At 43.9% G+C, this 23329-nt stretch overlaps 1 protein-coding gene across 4 annotated transcripts; it reads right to left on the bottom strand.

Annotated features, from left to right (window-relative positions):
* Positions 1-342: 342 nt before the first annotated feature.
* Positions 343-21351, bottom strand: atp1a3b (ATPase Na+/K+ transporting subunit alpha 3b). Of its 4 annotated transcripts, none has more exons than XM_020092920.2 (23): positions 21128-21351; positions 20876-20969; positions 10051-10125; positions 9406-9465; positions 8957-9160; positions 8680-8793; positions 8093-8227; positions 7889-8006; positions 7468-7736; positions 7161-7359; positions 6762-7006; positions 6417-6609; positions 5707-5882; positions 5460-5596; positions 5220-5370; positions 4401-4569; positions 4068-4222; positions 3817-3940; positions 3441-3586; positions 2934-3064; positions 2717-2818; positions 2504-2595; positions 343-1907 (listed from the first exon to the last, which is right to left on the bottom strand). In XM_020092920.2, exons 2-23 carry the CDS (start codon positions 20879-20881, stop codon positions 1879-1881), a joined length of 3030 nt encoding a protein of 1009 aa, XP_019948479.1. In that variant the 5' UTR covers positions 20882-20969; positions 21128-21351; the 3' UTR covers positions 343-1878. The 4 variants fall into 4 exon arrangements, with proteins under 4 accessions (XP_019948479.1, XP_019948477.1, XP_019948480.1 ...); XM_020092918.2 differs by having other exon boundaries at positions 10051-10164; XM_020092921.2 differs by having other exon boundaries at positions 20876-21010.
* Positions 21352-23329: the final 1978 nt, after the last annotated feature.

A 23329-nucleotide genomic window follows, 5' to 3' on the forward strand; every position in this document is an offset into this window, starting at 1 on the left:
ATCCAGATTTTTATTTGGATCAGCAGCAAATTGCACACACTCATAAATATCAGTCCCCTAAACTTGCTTGATTTTTAAAATCCAGATTGATTCTCAGAGAAATCTGCCCCCCAAGCCACATGATACCTGATCCACACCAAAATTTTATTGGTTCATCCCTGGGTTATGAAATCATATATATGAGTAGCTTTTTCTTAATCCTGCTATATCAAACAAAACCAGACAAAAACATAACGTCCTTGGTGGAAGTAATAATACGAGGAAAGAGTAAAACAAGAGTAAAGCTTATTGCGCTTCAAATGTCAAAGACAAGAGACAGAAAGAAACACAGACGCATCTGAGTTGTATTAAATGTTCTAGATGTTTTATTGGTGTTGGTTTCATTTATTTGACACACATGTTCTACTAGTTGTGTTTTTATTTCATTTATTTTTTTTCTTGAATTTCAACCCTTTCAGCCATCTGAGATAGACCCAGCCTGAGACCGCTGGCCCTTCACTGGTCTCCAACACAAACATGCACGCAGACCCGGGTCAGAACAGACGAGTGCCAGGACCTGGAGGGAACCAGGCCTGGATCCAGTCCGGTGAACAGACCCCGGGCACATGGACGCATCATCACCACTCACCACAGCACAACACACTGCACCACATCATACCGACACACACCTGCAGTGACAGGAACCTGACAGCCTTAGAAACACGAACCTAAAACCCTGCTCTGCTGTTACATTTTTACAGTAGCCTCCTGGAAAACCAGCAAAAAAATAACTGAAACCAAACAAAGAAAGTAAAACGAGAGACACACATCTCTCACTTTTCCTATCTCACCAGTATTGTTAATGTTCTTCCTCATGAATGTCTCTTGAGCTGTTTTTCAACATGTTTTTTTTTATTGTTTCATTTAAATTCAGTATAGAATTATATAGATTTCCTAGAGCACACAGAAAGATTGAGTTGCATTTACCAACTTGGGGGTGGGTGTACTGTAATAGTTATTAACAAGGACGATGGTTCACACAGTGCACACAAACAGAGACAAACGGGGGTGGGAGGGAGGGGAGGGCAGGGGTGTGAGAGACAGAGGGGGAGAGAGGAGGGACCAGGACGCCATGGGGTGTGCTTTGTTAGGCCTAAATGAGGAAAAGCAGCTCTCACATACCCACCCTCCCGTTTTGGAAATTAAAAAAACAAAGACAGGTAAAACCGTTGACACCCCCCTCCCCCTACCCCACATATATCAAAAAAACAACAACACAGTGGCCGTTGAGTAACAGAGGAGAAGGAAAATGGACGCCAGCGAGAACAACAGGGAGATGGCCACTCCACGGGTCCTCCACAGACAGGAGACGGAGGCAAGAGGTGGCAGTCGAAGTGGTGGCGGCGGTGGGATCTCACCGTGTGATCTTTATATGTGTGTGTGATTGGAGGACAAGCAAAGGGATGGCGAGGAGGGAGAGGAGAGAGGAGCGAAGGTACGGGGGGAGACGAGGGTGGGAGAGCAGGGAGGGGAAGGAGCTGGATGGCCCTTTTTGCAGAGCGTAGACACTCCCTTTGTATCCTTAGCTCATTCAAATCTACATACACAATATGCAGCTGCCGTTTGGTAGATATATTGGTTTATGTACACAGCAGTGAGAGAACACATGCAAAGAGTATCATAGGAGATGGGAGTAAGGGGGGGCGGGTCAGTGTAGAAAGTTGTAAAGGTGCTTTTGCTGTTTTTAATCTTTGGGGCAGTTTTGATGAAAATTGCTTCAAAGCGGTTTCTGTCTTTAAGGGGGCGGGGCGTCTGGAGGTGTGTCTTGCCAGGGATGGAGTGACGGGGGGGAGAAATAAGTGGAAGATGAAGGGGGTTTGAGCAAAGGAGCTCCGTCGATCAATAGTAAGTCTCCCTCTCCACCCAACCTGGAGTGCAAATGAGACAGAGAAAAGGAAAGTTTGTTTGTTAGTCAGTTTGACGATATATTTAGTCTGTCTGTTGGTTGGTTTGGTTGTAAACCAGATTAAACAAAATCTACGGGATGGATTTCTTTGACACTTCGTGGAAGGATGCGTGATGTCTCAGGGAAGAACCCTCTCAGTTTTGGTGTGGATCCGGATCAGGGGAGAGATCCAGGAATTTTAATTTTTCCACCCTCTTTAAAATTGTTAGATCACCTGTTTTTCAACATTTTTACAATTTTCACAGGCAACAATTCCTGAATTTACTTTGCTTTCTTGCAAAGAGTTGGAGTTTTGAACCTCTCCCATATCTGAACAGTAAATGTGAAGCTGCTGCCAGCAATCGATTAGCTTAGCTTAGCACAAAAAAAACCCCCATCTCATTACTACACATAGTGGTTTTCCAGGGAGTAAGTGCAGTGACTTCATGGAATCTTGTCGTCACCATGCGTTTTTTAAGAAGTTTAACACCGACTCAAAGAAACATCTAGAACATGGTCCTTCATCAAACTACTCATTTATAAGAACTTTGGTTCAAGGTGTAAAGAAACGACTCTCACCTCCAGGATTCCGACGGATGAGCAGTTTTCGGACTTCATCATAAACAAAGATGAGAAAACTATATGGGAATGCACAAAACCACCAGCTAGGTCTGTGGACAAGAGGAGAAGCAGAATGATTAGAAATAAATTAGATGACACTTAGCATCTTTATGGCAGAGTAGTCACTACTCTAGGTTCATCCATGTGTGTGAATATGGTCATGGTGCTCACTTTAGAGGATACATCCTGAGTGCCACATCCATGCCTGGGCAGTAGGACAGGAAGGCAGCCAGGGCTGTCTCTTCAAACAGGCCGAAGATCAAGATTTTGTTCCTGGGCAGAGAAACAACAAATATTAACGACCGGAAATGATGATACAGAGAATGAGATAACTGCAAGCATCAGTGCACATCACTGTGCCGTATCAAAGAGGAGTTGTCGGACTCACTTCATGCCCTGCTGGAACACAGAGTTACGTCTGGTCTTGCAGATGATGACATCAGCCCACTGCACAACTACAATACTGACAAAGAAGGCTGTGTGGCAGGTGAACTCCACAATCTTCCTCTGCTCGTACGTCTGAGGACAAGAAAGGACAGAAAGACCATGAGACAAAACAAGAAAATCTACAAAACAAACACATTGTCACTTCCACACGCACGCAAACTACACACTTACTCTTGTAAACTACATTTGATCAACAACTGTTTTTTGTTTTTTTAAACTTTTAAATTTCAGATATCTAGAACTGCATTACAGATGAGAAAATTCAACTGTAACTAATTAAAATTATATTAATCTTAGTTATCTTTAATCTTATTTAAGAACATCTACAATTCCTTTTGTAGTACTTACATTTTAATCTTAAAGTAACATTTGTGAAAATCAAATCAAAATAATGATTTTTTAAATTAATCAACTTCTTAAATGTTAAAACTGCTTACGATACACTTACCCACTGTTGTCCATAGCTGTCTTCCAGGTCGTTGGTGGAGCGGTCGTCCCAATCGAGCCTGATGCCGACCAGTCGAGTGGGCAGGAAGCCGTTTTCAGCTAAGATGACAAAGTAAGCGAAGAAGCCTCCAAGAGCCTGGATCATTCCTGAAGAAAAAAACACAACAGAGATTTAATAACATATTTTGAAGTTTTCCATCTTCCTTATCCAGCTTTACCAAAAACACTGCAGACAGGTCCAAAGATAACTGTGCTGTTGGAGGAGGATGAAGTTGATTTTAACACAAAACTACTTTCAGGCCACGAGGATCAAACTTCAATCCAGATCAAAAACAATCCACAGCGTGGATCAGAGGTCCGGTCTTCTATCCACCTACCAATTTGTCCATAGGCGATGCTGATAAGCCTCTCGTTCACCAGCTTGTCCCTGAATGGGTTCCTGGGCTGACGCTTCATGATGTCGCTCTCTGCTGCTTCATAAGCCAGGGAGATGGCTGGCACCTGAGAGACGAGGAACACAATTTAACTTTTAGTTACATGTGAGGTGTTGCATCAACAACAGCTGGATTCACTGGTGTTTCACTGTGTGTGAGCACGTGGATGAATCTGTCTGTGTTTGATCTCTCACCATGTCAGTTCCCAGGTCGATACACAGGATGGTGATGGTTCCCAGTGGCAGGGGAATGTTGACGATGATGAATAGCAGGAAGGGTGTGATTTCTGGGATGTTGCTGGTGAGTGTGTAGGCGATGGACTTTTTGAGGTTATCAAAAATCAAGCGGCCTAAAGAGAGAGATGCAGACGGGTTACATCACATACTGAGTACGTCCACTGATCTAGAATTATTTAGAACCTCAACAATTCCCATCCTCCTCTTTCTTCTCATATTTTTCAGATATTAAAACCTTAAAAATTATTTAAACGTTTTTCTGTTCTGGTGCCATGTTTTCTGTCGTCTCACCTTCCTCCACTCCTGTGACAATGGATGCAAAGTTGTCATCCAACAGGATCATGTCTGCAGCCTGTTTGGACACATCAGAACCAGAGATTCCCATGGCAACACCAATGTCTGCCTTTTTCAGAGCAGGAGAGTCGTTCACACCATCACCTGTCACAGCTACAATGGCGCCCTGGGAGAGATGAAAAGGAGGAGTCAATTATTGAATATTTGTTAAATGCATTTATCCCTTTTTTAAACAATCTAGAGAAGAGGTCGATAATACAATCCTGTCATTTATATCAACACAATATGACTAAATAAATAAGTCAAAGATAAATAAGTGGTATGTGTCGACACTTCACATCCAACAAAAGGGGCATCAATTCAAATTTCCATGATTGAAAAACAACCTAAAAAAAAAAAATTTGTAAACCAAATATAGTTTTCATTTACAGGAAAAGATTTATTTTGAATAAACAATTCAAAGGTTCTCTTTTAATGAAACTATCAAATTAAATGGACAATATTTTTTTTATTTAAATATGGATCATTTATAACCATTAACATCAATTACAACATGTGTAAAAATCTGTATCTCAAATTCAAAACAATCTAAAAATCCCAGTGAAAAAAATAAATCTTTGTGTGTCAGTCAGGGAATCTTCATGTAACAGGTAACTAGCGCCATCTGCTGTTGCAAAAGTATAGCGTAAATTCAAAATCTAGTCCCTGCACTTGCACAATGTAAAAAGCAAATCCAACAAGATACAATTCTTGTATCCATGATATTTTATTTTATTGCCTACAAGACAGTTTATACTAATCTTAGTGTCTTCCCACCTGTCTCTGGCAGCCCTCTACGATGATGAGTTTCTGCTGTGGGGACGTTCTGGCAAACACAATCTCTGTGTGATTCCTCAGGATGTCGTCCATCTGGTCCTGAGATAGTTCTTTGAGGTCGGTACCGTGGATCACACAGGCCTTGGCATCCCTAAACAAAGACATTGAAACTGTCATGTAGGCCTCATAATTTACCATCATTTATACGACCGTGTGTGTTTTGCTATAAACATCCTTTACCTGGGGTTGACCTGGCTGACAGGTATATTGAGACGAGCTGCGATGTCCTCCACTGTTTCATTGCCCTCGGAGATGATGCCCACCCCCTTGGCGATGGCCTTGGCTGTGATTGGATGATCTCCAGTGACCATAATGACCTACAATGTCAAGAGCAACAAAGATTATGTTTCTTTGCGTGATTTCAAAGTCATTTTGAAACTGAACCTGTTTTAGGTTAGGAATAAAGAGATCATATATAAAGGGTCACCTTGATACCAGCAGATCGGCATTTTCCAACAGCATCAGGCACAGCAGCACGGGGAGGGTCGATCATGGACATGAGGCCCACAAAGCAAAGGTTGTCCGTCTGGAAGTTAACGTCTTCTGTGTCAAAGGCAAAACCCTTGGGGTACTGGTCCTCTGGAAGCAGCACGTGGCAGAAACCTGGGAGGAATAGAAATATGTGAAGTGTTTGATTTGTGAAGTCTTTAAATATATGCATAAGGAAACAGACAGGAACACAGATTTTCTCTCCCTACCCCTGTATCTGTATCGCCTCTGACTGAACCTCAAACAGCTAGTCCTTAGGAAAATCATATTTAGGGCCTTATTTTAAAGCTTTAACTGATCCAACTGCTGGAAGGGATGCAGGGTTTATGGCCAATGCAGAAGCCAACAACCAGGGCGCGATCAAGATGATTTGGAGACGTACCAACTAAAAGCATTTAACTCATACAGACATACATAGTATGACATGATGGGAGAAGCAGCAGAAATGTATAGGTTTAGATAATAAGGAAAAAAAATATTTTTAAATATGTTTGGTATCAAGATACATACAAGGCAGAATATACTTATTACAATTCAATATAATAGAATAAAATCTTAATTTTGACTTATTGGTCATAAGTACCCTTTTCTCCTCTCTCCCTTTCTGTCTCCCTATCTTTACCTCTCTCCATTTCTCTCTATCCTTACCGAGCACTCTCTCTCCCAGTCCTCCCAGCTCCATGTAGGCATTCTGGAAAGCCTCCTTCAACTCCTCGTCCATAGGCTGCTCCTTGCCCTGCAGCAGGATGGTAGAGCAGCGGTCTAGGATCCTCTCAGGGGCGCCCTTCATCACCAGCAGGTAGCGGTTGTCATTGACATCCTCGGTCTCGTGCACTGAGAGCTAAAGACGGAGAGCGGAAATAAAGGTAAAGATAAAACTCTCGCAGGAAAATATCACTTTCTTGGAAAGTGGTCTCAGACTTTCTGACCCCGGTGTATTTTCACAGTGTGTTGTTGCTTGTGTGTACACAGTGATATTCAGCCATGACTTGCCTGGTATTTGTTGGTGGAGTTAAAGGGGATCTCAGCCACCTTCTTGTTCCTATCCCTCATTGCCCTGACTGAGCCACAGGACAGCTCAATACACTTCAGCAGGGCCGACTCCGAGGCATCGCCAGCAACGTCACGCTTCAGGATGGCCACTGAGTCTTGTCCCGCTTTGAACTGAGCGCGGTTACACAGAGCGGCGATACGAGACAGAGACTGCCATGTCACTGAACTCTTATCGAATGAGGCACCTGGACGAGGAACAGAAACGTGGACATTAATCACTGTGGTCATGCTTGTCTACAGTAGACACATATTTCAGACATTAGTGGTGTGTGTGTGTGTGTGTGTGTGTGTGTGTGTGTGTGTGTGTGTGTGTGTGTGTGTGTCCTCTCTTTAACTAACCAGACTGGTCCTCGGTGGTGTCAGCCTCATGGATCTGGTTGTCGAACCACATGTGGGCCACAGTCATCCTGTTCTGGGTCAGGGTGCCTGTCTTGTCAGAGCAGATGGTGGAGGTGGAGCCCAGGGTTTCCACAGCCTCTAAGTTCTTCACCAGGCAGTTCTTCTTGGCCATACGCTTGGCAGTCAGGGTCAGACACACCTGCGGACAAAGACATGTATAATGTTAAAACATGTTAAAGATTAATGAACACTTCAGCTAAAAAAAGATGCTATGAAATGTTAAGTGTGTAATAATGAGTCCACTTACAGTGACTGTAGCCAGCAGCCCTTCAGGCACGTTTGCCACAATGATGCCGATGAGGAAGATGACGGCCTCCAGCCAGCTGTAACCCAGGACGATGGCCAGGATGAAGAATGTGACGCCCAAGAAGACGGCCACGCCCGTGATGATGTGGATGAAGTGCTCAATCTCCTTAGCGATGGGGGTTTTGCCGGTCTCCAGGCCAGAGGTCAGAGTGGCAATGCGACCCATGACTGTGCGGTCTCCAGTGCAGATGACGATGCCACGTGCTGTACCTGGTGTGGGAAAAAGAGCAGATACGTACTGTTATACAAATTTGATTTATAGAATCAGTATCTTTGTTTTTTTACCACGTGGCTCAGTTAAACCCAACCTCGGGCAAAATAATTAATTACAGAATGTGATTCTATCGCCATGGTGACAATACCTTCCACACAGTTGGTGGAGAAGAAAGCAACGTTTCGGGTCTCCAAGGGGTTGTCATGGGTACAGTCAGGTGACCTGCTCTGAGGCTCTGACTCGCCTGTCAGGGAGGAATTATCCACCTATCAAGAAGAAGAAAAATAATGTTGTACAACAAGAAGCAAGAGTTTAAATGTTTGTTCATGTGTGTGTGTGTGTGTGTATGAACCTTGCAGCCATGAGCAGAAACCACCCTGATGTCAGCAGGGATCCTGTCTCCTCCCTTCACTTCAATCAGATCTCCGGCCACCACCTCTTCAGCGTTGATCTGTACCTTCTCACCCTCACGGATCACCAACGCTTGCTGCATGGGAGAGATCAGTGAAAGTTAGAAAACACACAAACACACATATACACAGTAGCCAATGAGCATTACTTCCAAGCAATTCAACTATTTTTAAATCATATTTTCATAGAAAAGCCTTTACATGCCTGATTTTTAATATTTAGATTTTCAATACTTTTATGTAATCGTTCTGCAATGTTTTATTTAAATGTGTTTTTTGAAGCACTTTTTTACATTGTTAAATAAGTGCTATAGAAAGTTAAAGTATTATTATTACATATTTCTATACAACGAACACTTGACTGAGCAACAAAGTCTCTGCATTGTGACAACATAATTAAGTACTGGTAAAAGATTGCTCATCTTCAAAAAGGCACATTAACTATTAATTTCCGACATCTGCCAAAGTATTTAAAAAGAATAATAAATAGTCACTTTCAACACTGTAAAGTCAGAGTCCACGTGTTTACCTGAGGCACCATGTTCTTGAAAGACTCCATGATTTTGGAGCTCTTGGCCTCTTGGAAGTATGAGAAGCAGCCAGTGATGACAACGACGGCTGTGAGCACGATACCTAGGTACAACTGGAGAGAGAGAGAGAGAGAGAGTTAAGTATACATACATACAGTCAAATCCCTGAGCTGAGTTGTTATTAATGGGCCGTACATGGGTCACATTAGAATAGGCTGGTCGGAAAAGAATGGGATTGTTTGTGTGTCTGTGTTTGTGTACATGGGCGGTGCTCACATTGTCTCCTGCTGGGTCGTCCTCTGTGGCTGCCTGGATGGCGTAGGCCAAGAAGCAGAGGATGGCCCCTATCCACAGCAGGACGGAGAATCCACCAAACAGCTGGCGACAGAACTTGACCCATTCCGGGGTGGTGGGAGGAGGGGTGAGGGCATTTGGGCCATCCCTGACCAGGAACTCTGCTGCCCGGGCATTGGTCAGTCCCTGGAGGGAACAGGGAGGAGGGGACAGTTAACAGAGAAAGACACATCTGCAGTTAAAACCAAATCTTTGAGTTCTCATATTTCTTTAGTATGGCCATAGCTTCTAGTGGACAGTTGTACTGAGGAGTTAAAACATGAAATAAACCAATGAAGGTCTCCTCCTGCCATCTAGTGGTCAACTGGAAAAACTGCCTCACACCGTAGAAGAACAGTACATGCTGAGAGAACCAGATATCACGGACTCACCTGGACAATGTCAGTCTGGAATTTTCGGCAAACTTCCTCCACGGACATCTTGTGTTCCGTCTGAAAAACGTCACACAGGGATAATCACCTCTCTGCATGTTACAGTGCGGTGCCATTGTTTTGCATGCAGGAAAAATGTGAAGATAGTACTCCAGATTAAAAGAGTAAGTATGCCAGAATGTAAATAAAAACAGCTGTGGCTTTGTAGCACTAAATGGCATACACAAGGTAATTAGAAATTTAGTCCATGCATGCAGTTCACCTGAGAGATAAGAGAATCAGGGCAGCCAGGTATGGCGACCCTGGTGTCTGTTTCTTGCGCTGAGTTGTGGGATCAAGGTGATGATTTCCTGACAAGTCAACCCTCTTACCAGCAAAATATACATGAATTTGGCCTGTGTGAGGAAATATTTCCCTTCTCTCCAACAAAAATGTGTATATGTATTTTCATTTATTTTTATTTTTTTTTATTTTTTCTTTTTTTTTCTTGACATTTTTGAAAATCATTTTCTCACAAATATATATATATATGGATGGTGTGAAAATTCTTCTGAAATAATGATGTAATTAATCTTCTTTTGATTGACATGAAACCTCAAACATCTTTAACATCAACATTTAAGGATAAAAGTAGGTTTTACTCACAATGGGCACTTCCTTCTTCAGGTCATCCATGTCCTTGGTCCCCGCCTTCTTCTTGGGGGATCGTTTATCTTTGTCCTGTGTGGTGGCAACGCGGTAACTGTCTGACCGCCCATACTACAGACACACACATATGTTTTACACATGCCTTGGGACTAGAATGAGGCGATAGTGGTGGGTGCCCCTCCGTGTGTAATCTTAGCTCTTGTACATGCGCATGGTAATAACCAGAACTATGAAATGCATTACATCTTGCTTGGCTTTCTAACAGTAATTATCGGTCACTGACTGAAAAAGAAACAGCCAGTGGGCTTCACTGAAATGTCCTTGAGATGCCTCTACATCAGTGTACAGTTAATAGCGTTGTTATCCTTGTGAAGTGGCCTTGAGAAGTTGCCTGCGTTGCTCAGGAGGTAATCATGTCAATTCTGCTGAGTTTATGAGAGGGATATTAGATGAAAAGCATTAACATAAAAACCTATTATCCGAAGAATCATTGTGACGTGACGGGAAAATTCATCACCCCGGCAGGTCTGCTTTGCCTGAGTGCACTATCATCACCTCGCGTTAACAGCAGCGCCTCGGACCGCTCTGCCATGTCTGTTTAATCAAATGACTCTTGCTCTGATGTCCACAAGTGCCTGATGGACACATCACATCATGCAAATGGTTTAACCTGAAGGTTTTAACTAATGGCTTCCTGCTATCTCTCTTTTTTCACTTGGCAGCAAACATTAAAGATGTGAGAGGGAGAGAGGGCACAGACAAACTGAGTTTATAGATGTTTCTGATTCGATTCTAGTATTTCTACAATATTAGAAACATCAGAGACACTTAGATGACAAGATTACTAAATGAATGCAACCACAGACACATCTAATGTAATCATCTTGTTCCTGCTTTACAGCAACGCCTGTTGATTTTGGTGTGCTCCTTACTATAACTGTCCCCTAAGAAATTGGCTTATGCTGTAAAACCAGATGTGAGTGGACTATTAATAACCACACTTCATCCACCACTGCACATTGCACTCCCTCTATAAGTGCAACTGTAGCTTAATGACGTCCTGAAGGAGAGCAACATGACCACTAGAGCGCGTCGATATATATGTCCCTCATCAGAGGTCAGAGGTGGCATGAGCAGGTCCCAGTGGACGGGCCCTTCATTGACACAGCTGAGACATTAAAGAAACTGCCCTTGGTGGTGGATCAATAAAGTCAGATATATATTCATTACCTCAAAGCAGATTTAGTGGATCTATAGCTTTAAAAGTCACTTTAGATTGGACATAAACATCAATAACTAACTGATAATCGATGATTGTGAAATATCTTAATATAAGATTAATGCACGTGCATCTGAGTATGAGTGGATGCGGTAAAAAGGTTGAAATTTCCTTGGGAACTGTGATACTGACAACTGCTGTCTGTTCCTTCTGTTAATTGTTTCTGTTCGATATATTCATTCCAATCAATGTCTCTTTCTTTAAATTTTACTTTTCTGCTAGTAATTGTGTGTTAACTCGTAACATTTACGGCTTACAACTTCAACGCTGTCACTCCCCTCTGCTTGATTCAGTTACACCTGTAATGTCCAAAACTAGACCTGTGTCACATGTGTTATATTTTCAAATCCTCTCTACAGAGGCCACTATGTTTATTACAATAGTCCAACCTGGACAAACTTAACACATTTTGATTTTTTATAATTGAATGCTACCACAGGTTCTCCTTCATGTTTGGAAGGGCAGGGTGAGGAGTGGGGTGTTCAGCTGCAACATGCAACTTCACCACTAGATGTCACCAAATTCTACAAACTGAGCCTTTAACTCGAACTGTATTCACTGCTCTAAACACCCTCTAGTGGTACAACAGGGTAGGAACATTTTCAAGTGCAAAATGTCCATGTAACTGCTGCTTGACTGTTTTGTTCACATCTGATATGAACTACAAAGACAAACTGATGTGTGGGAAGTCTGATTATTTAAAAATAAATGGATTCTTTGTTCAAATTCACTTATCTAACAAGTATATTTGCAAAAGCACCAGTGAGGGAGTATGAGTCAGTCCTAATACCTCCACTTATACTGGTTGACAAACATACACCCAAACCACACACACCTACAGTCGCACAAAAATGTCACAAAGATAAACTTGCATTTCCCACTGTGCTGCTCCTGTGAAAATCTCTTGTGAAATCACACCTCTACATATTAAATGTGTACATGGTTATAAAGACCTGTATTTCTAGTCTATCATAAAAAGGTTTTGTGAGGCAACATGTGGATGAGATAGCATCAAGACAAACAAGGCAAACAGTGGTAGACCATGAAGGTCTTCATTGTCTCTGGAATCCGGGTTGACTACCAGACAGTGATTTGCGTGAGGCATGGCTCTGTTAGACTTGGGGGAGCAGCATTCTTTGGGATGTTTGTTCTTGTGTATTAAAAGTCACCACATGCCACAGAGGCCAACTCTCACTCATCGTACTGAACTGTGCGACAACGGCTGCTCAACGACCACTTCTGAATTCAAAGCAAACAACAAAGCCATCCGTTCATGCACGTCAGGCAGGGAGTATGTCAGTGGGAGGAAGCAGTTTGACCGCATTGCCAATGCACCCGCAAGTACAGACACACACACACACACACACACACACAGTTCTGCAACAAAAGAGCAGGTGAGCAAATCTCTTGCTGCAGCAAGACCAGGCAGGCCTGGTGAGACAGAGATGCATTGGGCAGAGACTGATGCAGTGGAAAAGTACTGCTGCTCAACCCCTCTGAGAAAAACCCTGGATATGTGGGTGTGTTCTTGTGTGTGTGTGTGTGTGTGTGTGTGTGTGTGGGGGGGGGGGGGGGTTCATATCATATGTATATATTACAGAATGTGTACATATTTTCCACTGTGGATTCAGGGAATAAAAGGCTACTTTATATATCTATTTAAAAATCAAAGCTGTTGAAGAACATGTGGATTTGCCTCATTTTCAATTTGGCAGCTTCATTTTGAAGATGACAGACCGGGAGGGGTGTTAGTGCAGATTCATATAGATATAATACCCTGGCTACATTTTCCATAAACAACGCATGAGCAATGTAAAAACACATTTAAGGTGCATTGTCAGCCCAGCTGCGTAAATGCATGTTTAAATTGATAATAGAAATAGGAGCACTCACAGTTCTTTCTCTCTCTGTCACACAAACACACACACACACATGCCCAGACAATAGATGCGGTTGGTAGGGAGGTGGGAGGTGAGCCTTGCCAAACAAAACGACATGTGGGGGAAAAGTAAAGACAGAGCGAGATGGATGTGAAGGGGAGTTGATGACAGACATGACTTGGCACATGGAACGGGCGATATCGGTGGGAGGTGAGAAGCAGGGACAGGTAACGAGTGGGAGAGGTGGGTCGAGAAACAGACAGAGAGTGAGTGATGGAGAGAGAAAGAAAGAGGGGAACAGTTGTTACTCTCCTCTCATGCTTCTAATTAGATATTGACCACCAGTCTTTGTCTGCTGACTCTGTGTCAGTGTTTGACCTGCAGTGACCCCCACTCTAATAGATTGCACAACCTCACTTATGGAGAGTGTGTGTCACTTTGAGAGTGTGTTCTCCTACATGTTACTAGATTATACACATACCCCAGGTGTCTGTGTGCAAACGTTTGCAGATATGAATGAGTGGTTGTCAGCAGAGAAAAGAGAGGTCGCTGATTTATCTTTAAATCCTTTACAGTGTGATTATGATATGTACATAACCCTGTTGGTTTTATGGGTGTGGGTGTGTGTGTGCTTGCCCCTCAATCATTAATAACACAAGGCGGGGCCTATTAAGCCAGTCCATTCCCCCAAATCCATCTACTTTAAGTCGCCTTATTCAGCATTCATCAGTAGAATATAAACATTTAATGAATGATTTATAACACATTCTAAAGTAGTGGTATCAGTTATATGAATGTCGCTGCAGTCAATGTGGTCTATAAACAGGTGATAAATGACAATATAATGGCATAGATGTAATAAATGTAATGAATATGTCTTCTGTTATAGAAGTAGTTGACAAATATCGTACCTTAAAAATGTGTTTTAAACAGTTTGTTAAAAAAAGACTTACATGTCTATTATCCTCTGATCTGTTCAGTTTTATGTTTCGTCTGCATCTGCTGCCTCGTCTTTGTTATCTACTTGTACAGCAGAGACAAATTGTGTCTATATATTGTGCATATACAATCAAAAGAGCCTTTCATATGCAGACAACATCAAAGTGTGCTGCCTGCCTGTTTGTGTGTCTGTGTCGGTGACCAGCTGTCTCACACAGCTCTGGGTAATGTAATGAGCCCCCTCTGTACTGAGGAAGGAAACAGAGATCCGTGGCTGAAATTACAGACTACCACTCTCCCAGAGGCGCAGAGGCGAGCAGACTGATGTGCAGACATATCTCTGACATCATCAGGAAATGGAAAAATTGCAGGATCTTCTATGGATTACATATTGATATCGCTCTCACCCAGTTACACATTAGTTTGTTAAAACATGCTTAAAATGTCAATAATTCAATTGAGCCAAAGCTCTACATTATCTGGTTGTGTGTGTTTGATTGGATCATAATTTATTCTTCGGGGCCTGCTCCGGCTAACCAAACTAAACCTCACAATTTGTCTCCTTGTGCGAACAACTCTGATGAGAGAGTGTGTTTGGAGGGCAAAAACTGGAACCATAGAAACCGACATGACCATTGGCATGGTGACGCAGCAAATCAGCGGCCTGGTCCTCCAAGGATCCCCTGATGTGATCTGTGACAAGAAATACTTGATGCCTTTGTAATTGGACACTGTATTTACTGCTGTATAATGCAGACAGGCGAAGGGACGGAGAGAAATTAAGTGTGTGCAGGTGTGTGTGTGCGAGCAGAGGTGAGTCATTGTACTGGCTACAGTCCGTATGTGCAGCGACTACACGCATTGCGGCAGAGAGACTGAGGGAGATGTGGAGTAGAGAGGTAGAGCTTGGAATAAAACTGTAAAATAAGACAAATATAAGACGTTAACAGTGTGTCCTCTGACTTGAACCAACACTGGACACGTTCAAGACATAACTAAACCTCTCACGAACTGTAAAACTACAAAGATATAATTTATTTTGGCATAAAGAAATGAAGTGGAACTAATTTCAATATCTACACACCATGTACCCACCGTTAAATCTGGGAGTGTCACCTGAGAGAACTAACGTGTTGACGGCAGCGGGTCAGGACAGGCCCACCAACGGTGGGTTTGAAGGGTGTAGCCTCTTGTTCTTCCCCTTCTATTGCACTCACAGGAAAGGGAAGAGGAAAGATCTGACGTTGCGGTGCTGTTATGTTTCTCTTGACATGAGTCATATGAGAAAGTGGATTAATAGGTGGAAGAAGTGTTACCATGCTCCACATTCAGTTGTTATTCCATAAACCACTGCAGCGTTAGTAATACCTATATGTGTCTCCACTTCTTTTTTTGTACAGAGCAGCCATATTAAAGCATCACATCAGTCTCCCTTCACTGAATCCATGTCATGGCCTTGTTCTGTGTTTAATTTTTAAACAAAAACCACAGCAGGTTTTTAGATCGTACAGCTGCTGTTGATCTCCAGCAGAGAAAATAAATAAATATGTCTGAGTAATATATAAAAATTCATGTTGTATATTTTGGTGTCATATATGAGAGGAGGTAAACTGTATCCTGCTTCACCTGAAACTTAATAAGGTAAAATGGACAGGTACTTGTAGTCAATGTTTGGGCTGTAGATTAACGTCTGAGGCCCACTGCTTAGAGTTCATTCTTTATATAAGAGCAGGTATGCAGAATGTGGCTCAGTTTAGTAAAACTGGATCTCCATAACACTTTCAATTTTAATGCTCCATATGCAAAATATGCATTGGAAAAAAAATCCTTATGGAAAAATTTGAATGTATTTAATCCACTTTAAACTATAAAAGGATGTACTCATGATGCATTCGTTTTAATTAATATATGTAAAACTTTTAAATAAAATTTTAGCATGTGTAGAGATGTAACAATGTGTATGGTGTGTATACGCGTTGTTGCAGGCATGCATCTGCTTGTGTGTGTGACCTTGCAAGGTCGTTGGACCATCTGCTGTTTCTTGCTTGCAGCAGGGTAGCAGGGCTCCGGGCCCCAGTAGGGGGGCTCAGGCTGGGGACCAAGGGACACAGCTGTTGGGATTAGCTAGTCTGATTACTACGCTGGATTAGCCCACTCTGCTCATCTCTCTCTCTTTGTCTCTACATTTCTCTACCGTTATCTCTCAGTAAATGTATGAATTCAATAGGTTCTGCTGCCAAATAATCTGATGAACGGCTTCTATCATTGCTGGGTAAGGGATGCTGATAAGAGTTATTTTTAACAGACGATAATGAGTTGGATGTCAAGATATTTGTATCACTTATCCATATCAGCCTTGAGATTGATGCGAAGGCTTCTTGTCTTTTTATTTAACAAAGTGAGCAGACATGAAAAGGGAGAGAATCAAGATATCAGACATGAGGAAGAAAATGAACAGTTGGCATAAAATCTTTTTGGAAGAAATAGACATTGACTACAACTATCCTGAGGAAGATTCTCTTATTACTATGTGCTGTCGTTTTAATCAAACACTAAAATGATTGGTATGTAATAACATAAATCCACTAAGAAAAATCTTAATCCATAAACCACATAAAAACAAAGGGACAAGGAGAGATTAACTCTCAGTCATCTGTGTTGTGATCTGTCCAAAACCCTCAAAATAAACAAAAGCAAGAAACAAAACTGATAATCCCAATTTAGAGTGAAAGCCCTCCTGTCCATCTGTCTGTCCTTCAGCTTCATCTGTCCATCCCACAGAGACAATTGTGTAACTTTAGATCTTCACAATGACTGCCCACCCCCTTCAGGTCTGAAGGATCTATACTTTATGTTGCGTGAATCTAGTTAAACATTGTAAATCTTGGTTCGTTGGCGCTCATAGTGAACATGGCCTCTTGCAACTGTGTGAGAGAGGACACCATAGGACTCATCATCAGACAGCTGGTCACACAGAGACATGCAGATGTGCGTGCATGCACAGTCATACAGCTGCTGACTGCACAGCTGTCCGAAAAAACCATTAGCAGATCAGATTCTTAACGTGTGCATGTGTCTCTGTAATTTCAAGGGAGGATCTGTTGCATCCAATGGATACGAATGAATTGGAAATAATTAAAGAAAGATAAGAAAAAAATAGTTGAATATTGTGACAAATAAAAATCTAATGTAGCAATGTATTTCTTGATTTTAACAAACATTTATCCATTGAGGCTATGCAGTGTTATACTCAGGCTTTGGTGTATTCATGCAGGAACATGCACACATGCTCACACACTTCACAAACGTACACACATCTCCAGGACAACACCCTGAATTAGTCATGTTGTTGTAGTCAGGCAACCTAACCCTTCTGAGTCAGCCTCATTATGGGAGTCCATCAACATGTTACAGTTAGAAAACTGTGAGGCTTATAAATCACAGTACTAGTAATGTGATCTTGTTTTAAAGTAATGTGTGATAGAGACAGGACTGACCTTTACATTTTATTAGCATTACACAGGCTCAGGCCTCATCCTTCGCTTAACACTTGTGAAGAGAGAAGCTGCATGATTTCCTTTTTTTGCTGAAGCACGAGAAGTCTGGATTCTGTCCTTCACTAGAACTCTCACTAAGGACATTGTCCTCATTACAGCAGATATCTATTGATCAGAAACCATCAATAGGCCTGATGAAGACAATGGAGGGTCATTTCAAAGAGTCACCATATTGACCTTAATTGACCCCTAGCCCTCAGAGGCACAACATCCCATGTGGCTGTGCAGGCGGGGAGACCACTCGGTAGATCAGACCCCGTGTGGACACGCTTTCCTACTGGTTCCTGCAACGTGTGGGACAGATCAGTCGTGGTACAGTTCAGCCTATCAGCATCAGGCAGCAGGTGCAGTGGGGAGGGATGCGCAGCACTCTGCACCAAACTGAGGGCTGGGCCTCTGCAGAGGCCACACACATCCTTCTTCCACGAACAGCCTCTAACTTCTTCTCTTTCCTCGCACAAGGGCCAATATGAAAGCACACGCTGTTCTAAACCTTTACTCCAGGACATAGGTAATTAGTAAGTCTAATCAAAGTCTTAGAGTGAACTCAGTGTTCACAGGAGCTTCTCCACAGACATGCTGCATTCAGAGCAGCTCCGCCATTCCCCCTGTCCCCAGTCTGCATGACCTTCTGACAAAGCCTCACTGCTACGACTACTCTCTCATTTGTCTTTCATCCCTGTCTCTCCTCCCATAGTGTCCTACCTACACCACACACCTCTCCATCCTTTCCTCCACCACGACATTCACCCTTCAGTCAATGTCCTATAGAGGATCATCCACCCAACCCCATTCATCTTCCCCCTATCCCGTCTGTCTCTTGACCCCCCCCTGTTAACCAATCCCACAAAGCAGCACGAGGAAACAGGAGCCATGGTAATGTGAGCCTCAGGTCATTATCCTGTAACAGGATATGCAGCCAGGCCACCTTCCCCCCTCAACACACCTCCTCCCTCACTCTAAATCTCTCTCTCCGTCTCTCTCTACACCTGCAGACCGGTCCCTACGGTATCTGCCCTTCCCCTCTTGCTCTCTCAGCGGTGGCACCATCCCCCCGTCAGTGTCACGTATCTGAAGGTGAAAACCAGAGGCCCATGCATGTGTGCAGCCCTTCATCACCATCTCTCCTTACATCCACACCAGCTATACTGCACCATGGAGCTGCATCACTGCAGAGAGCAGAACCATGAGCTGAGAGGAAATGTGAGACGTTTTTAAAAAGTTTAGAGTAATATCTGAATCTGTGCTATAGACTACATGTTCTCTCTCAGGTATTCCTGATGGAGGTTTTGCTCTACAGCATCTCTGCAACTCGGTCCCTTCTGCGTGGCTTATCTTTCCAGCCTATCACAGTTCTTTACAGGGAATTTCCACAGCACAGGCCCCGCCCCCGGTTTGACGCAGCAGGCGCGTCGCAAGCGGTGCCCACTGCGGCCTTGGGAAAGGACAGATGGCGGTGCCATCACACAGTGCGCCAGTGCGAAATTCGGACGGAGAGAGACTGGGAGATTGTGAAGCGACCGCATTTGTAAAAAGATGCCCCGATGCGCACGCATCCATTCATGTCTCCACCCTCTCATCCATCCCCTGTCATTCTCAGGGTCACCTCAGAGCGCATTTATCATTGAGGCCTAATGCAAATCTCTGGAGAGCCGCGGATATCTCGCGAAATGACAGCCCACCTCTACTCGGCGTCACCTCATCACACTGTTAAAATCTAACTTCCACACGGCAGCAGTACATGCGTAAGCACTTTTGTGCGACCCTATCCTCTTTGACGCAGTGCCCTCTGATGATGGCGGGATGGCTTTCACATGCAGCATCAATGGATACCCTGTCAGCCACCGCAGCCCACCCCTCCCCCATCTCTGAATCCCACTACATCCCCCAGCAGAGATACTGCAGGGGGGTGGGGGGGGGGGCACATCATCTTCATCAGCTGGTGTCACTGCGATGTCACCGGTTTGCGCTGCCCAGAGGACGGCAGATGTCTCCCAGCATCGCTCGGTCCTCTCTCCGCAGCGTCACGCCACCGCAGAGAGGGATTAAAAATTGCAACTCCTTCCGCAGGATGGCGATGGAGCAAAAAAAAAAAAGATGGAGCGAAAGTTGCGCAATGCCTGCAAAACGACATCTGCACCATGGCGTTTCCAGTGGCGCTGTGCTCTGCAGCAGCATCAGCCACTGGCTCATGTACGTGCATCTGATAAGTGTATCTGGCTAACTCGATCAGCTGGGGTTTCATGGTTTCACTGTGCGCGCATCACATGCAGCAGAAGCCCCCTCTCCAAAGTCATCCACACAAATTTGACTCTCATCGTCGTGCTGCTGCTGCATAGACGCATCGTGTGATTAATCTATAGTGTGTGTGCGTAAATGTGCTCACTGCTGGCGATTAACTAGTCCCCTGTTATGTCACAAATTAAAGGGGGAAATAAGCTGGTGAGGCGCTTATTCCCGGTAACCGCATTATGACGCATGGGTCGTCGAGGGTGCCGAGGATGAGACTCCGCGACGAGCTCGACGGCATCTTCTTCTCCTCTCCACCGGCACATGCCTCTCTCGGGTGGCCGGGGAGAGGGCAGGAGGAGAGGGGGATGGAGGTCTATGATTAGGGAGGCGCATGGAGGAGGTCACAGGACAGTGGGCGAAAGTCTTCGAACAAGTATTTTTGTAGAAAACCTTCAAATATAATACATCATTTTTTGAATCACACGTGATGGGTGAAGCGCACAGGGACATCCACACCCTCTCTCCCTGTGAAAATAAACCGATTATGGTCTACTATTCCTGGCAAGGTTACAGTCAGAGGAAAGGCCTGACATCCATAGGACAACCACACACACACATTCCCGTTATTTCATCTATTTATCATTGGACGACTCGTAAATCAGAATAATACAGATTTTCTACGCAGGACACAACCAGGAGGCTACAGTCGAGTCAAATATCGGCTACATCCGTTTGTCGCAAGCTACAACACAGTTCCGCATTAGAGTCAATGTCACTCAGACAAACCGGGATTTCCATAACGGAGGTGGGGGGAGGAAAAAAAAAAAGAGAGAAAGGGCCGTCGGTGTGGATCTCTCCCCGCATGTCAGGCTCGTCTCAGGCCACTTCAGAGGGACTAACAACGCATGTGATAAAGTTGGAATGGTCGCTCTTACCCCCATGATGGCGCAGTCACTCTTCTTCTCCTCTCAGGTGATGCACGGCTTGAGAGGTGTCAGCCCCTCACGGTGTGTTTTGGTCTAAATGCCTCTGCGTTGGAAAACACAAGAGATGCTCAATGGTTTTTCAGCCTGATTGGAAACGAGCAGGGAAAAAAAAAAAAAAGACGTCAGGGATTTTTTTTTTTTTTCTCTATTGGTCTGTTATTCTTTTTTTCTCCCTGGGTTTAAATGAGTGGTCTCTCAAACCTTGTGAGGCTACAGCTACAGCGTCTCTCCTCCTCTGTCAGATGAAATGTTGCGGTCTCAAGCGGAGCATCACGCATGGGCACGCGCTCCTCCTCTCCGTTGCTCTCCTGCGGTGAAAGACCAAACGCACTAACCGGGCCGCAAAACTACCTCTCGCTCCCTCCGCAGCCTCTGCCTCGCTCCTGCCGCAGTACTCCGTTGCTTTGGCTGCACCACTCCGCCACGAGAACAAGCGCCGCCTCGAGCGAATGATAGAGGCGAGGGGCCGCCCTCGCACCCTCCCACTTCTCTGCGACGCAGCCAATCGTAATTCGGAGCGTCTCATTGATGATGTGATCACCGGCCAATCGGTGTAAGCCCATGCTCGGCGCGGGCCAATAGGAAGGCAGCTCTGCCCCTCCTGCGTTACTGCAGATTTCCGAGGCGTACAGCCAGCAGCGGCGAGAGTCTCTAGGCTGAGATGTTGTAGAAATGGACGCGCAAGGTTAGACTCTTAGCTGTCGTGATTGTGTCTGTTCATCGTGTAATGTATTCATGTAACATAAAATGGTGGATATGTGTGCGTTATTGCATGTGATAAGCACCCCTGGGTGTCTCCATCAGTCGTGTTGGTCCTGTCTGCAGCATGCTGTGCACCTCACTAGTCAAGGGCCTGGGTGCAGCTCACAGAGGAGGCAGCAATACAGTCACAGTGTGTGTGTGTGTGTGTGTGTGTGTGTGTGTGGTTGGAAAGAATAAGGATGAAGCCAGAATCATACATGATCCTATTCCATCACATTTCAGCCATCGGACCATCTCCACATATCACAGCCTGCAACCTGACTGTCTCCATCAGCAGGCGCAGAGTTGTGTCTGTGCAGACTCAGCATTTTAAACTGATGTGGAGAGTCTGGCATTCAACAACAAAAGGTAGAATTGGGTGTACATTTTCTCAGTGGAAGTAAAACAAAATCAGGAATCAAACCAGACTTGTTTCAGCACTGTAAATATTTTCTCAGTGAATGCTCAGACTCGTTGGAGCTGTAACTTTGCCTGGCATTTACGAGGGTGGTTGTAAAAAATGCGTTGACATTTGCGAGGGACAACTGAAAGTATCCTCACAGAGAGAGGAATGGAGCAGTGAAACAAACTATGCTGCATTCTTCAAACACTGGCTGGAGAAAGAGAGTGGGGACAGACATGGCCGGACAAAGACAGAAAGGCAGGTTTGCCAAGGGCAGGAGTAGTGTAGTTTGAGAGAAGAAGATATGAGGACATGAAAGAAAAGGGGTATGGACAGATTGTGTATTTTCAGTGGGAGTTTCACACAGACAGAGGACATGAGCAAACAAGGAAGTTGGCCCATATGCAGAAGTGAGTTGCCTTTGCAGGCCTTTGTTCACGTTTCTGCTCTGTGCTCTTTACAGAGGGGACGATGCAGCAGTGTGAGCACACACACACACACACACACACACACACACACACACACACACACACACACACACACACACACACACACACACACACACACACACACACACACACACACACACACACACAGGGATGTCGTGCGTGCCTTCCCTGCAGCAGATTGTGGCCATGCCTCACTGGCTTCGTTGCTGTGGGCCCAGACGATGACCGCGCAGCACCATAAGATCCCAGAGCATCAGAGCGGGGTTAGCTCAGGGTTAGAGGAGAGTCAGTTAAAACAGCTCCTTCAAACACGCTGCGATACTGCAGTTGTTTTTTATTATTTATCTGAAATAAGCCGGATGATTTATGAATGGGTAAGAATTCAACGTTGCAATGACTAATCATTTTCTTTGTGGAGTTTTTATAAATTTACTGGAATTCACTTAAATGTACTGACATTTCTGTGTTTGAATCAGGTCTGGTTTGAAAAATGGTTAAATGGTAAGCTACTGCAGGTAAATTCATATCAATGTGGATTGTTAACCTTCTAAACACTGATTTGCTGTGGTATGCTAGTACGACAGAAATTTAATTGTAAAGTAACATGAAAATATGCACACACATAATTTAATAATAAAGACTATGCTGTTATAGTAAACACACAGATGGTACCAATGCATCTAAGTGATATGGGTTGTTGTAATAGAACTGTGTTATTACAGGAAGTACCACAGGAAATCGTAGTGTATTTTTACTCCCTCTAGATATGCTGCAAATACCTTTTTCTCTGTTTAATTATTATTGTTCGAA

The sequence above is a fragment of the Paralichthys olivaceus genome, chromosome 13 (assembly GCF_024713975.1).
Source record: "Paralichthys olivaceus isolate ysfri-2021 chromosome 13, ASM2471397v2, whole genome shotgun sequence".
Classification (NCBI taxonomy): domain Eukaryota; kingdom Metazoa; phylum Chordata; class Actinopteri; order Pleuronectiformes; family Paralichthyidae; genus Paralichthys; species Paralichthys olivaceus.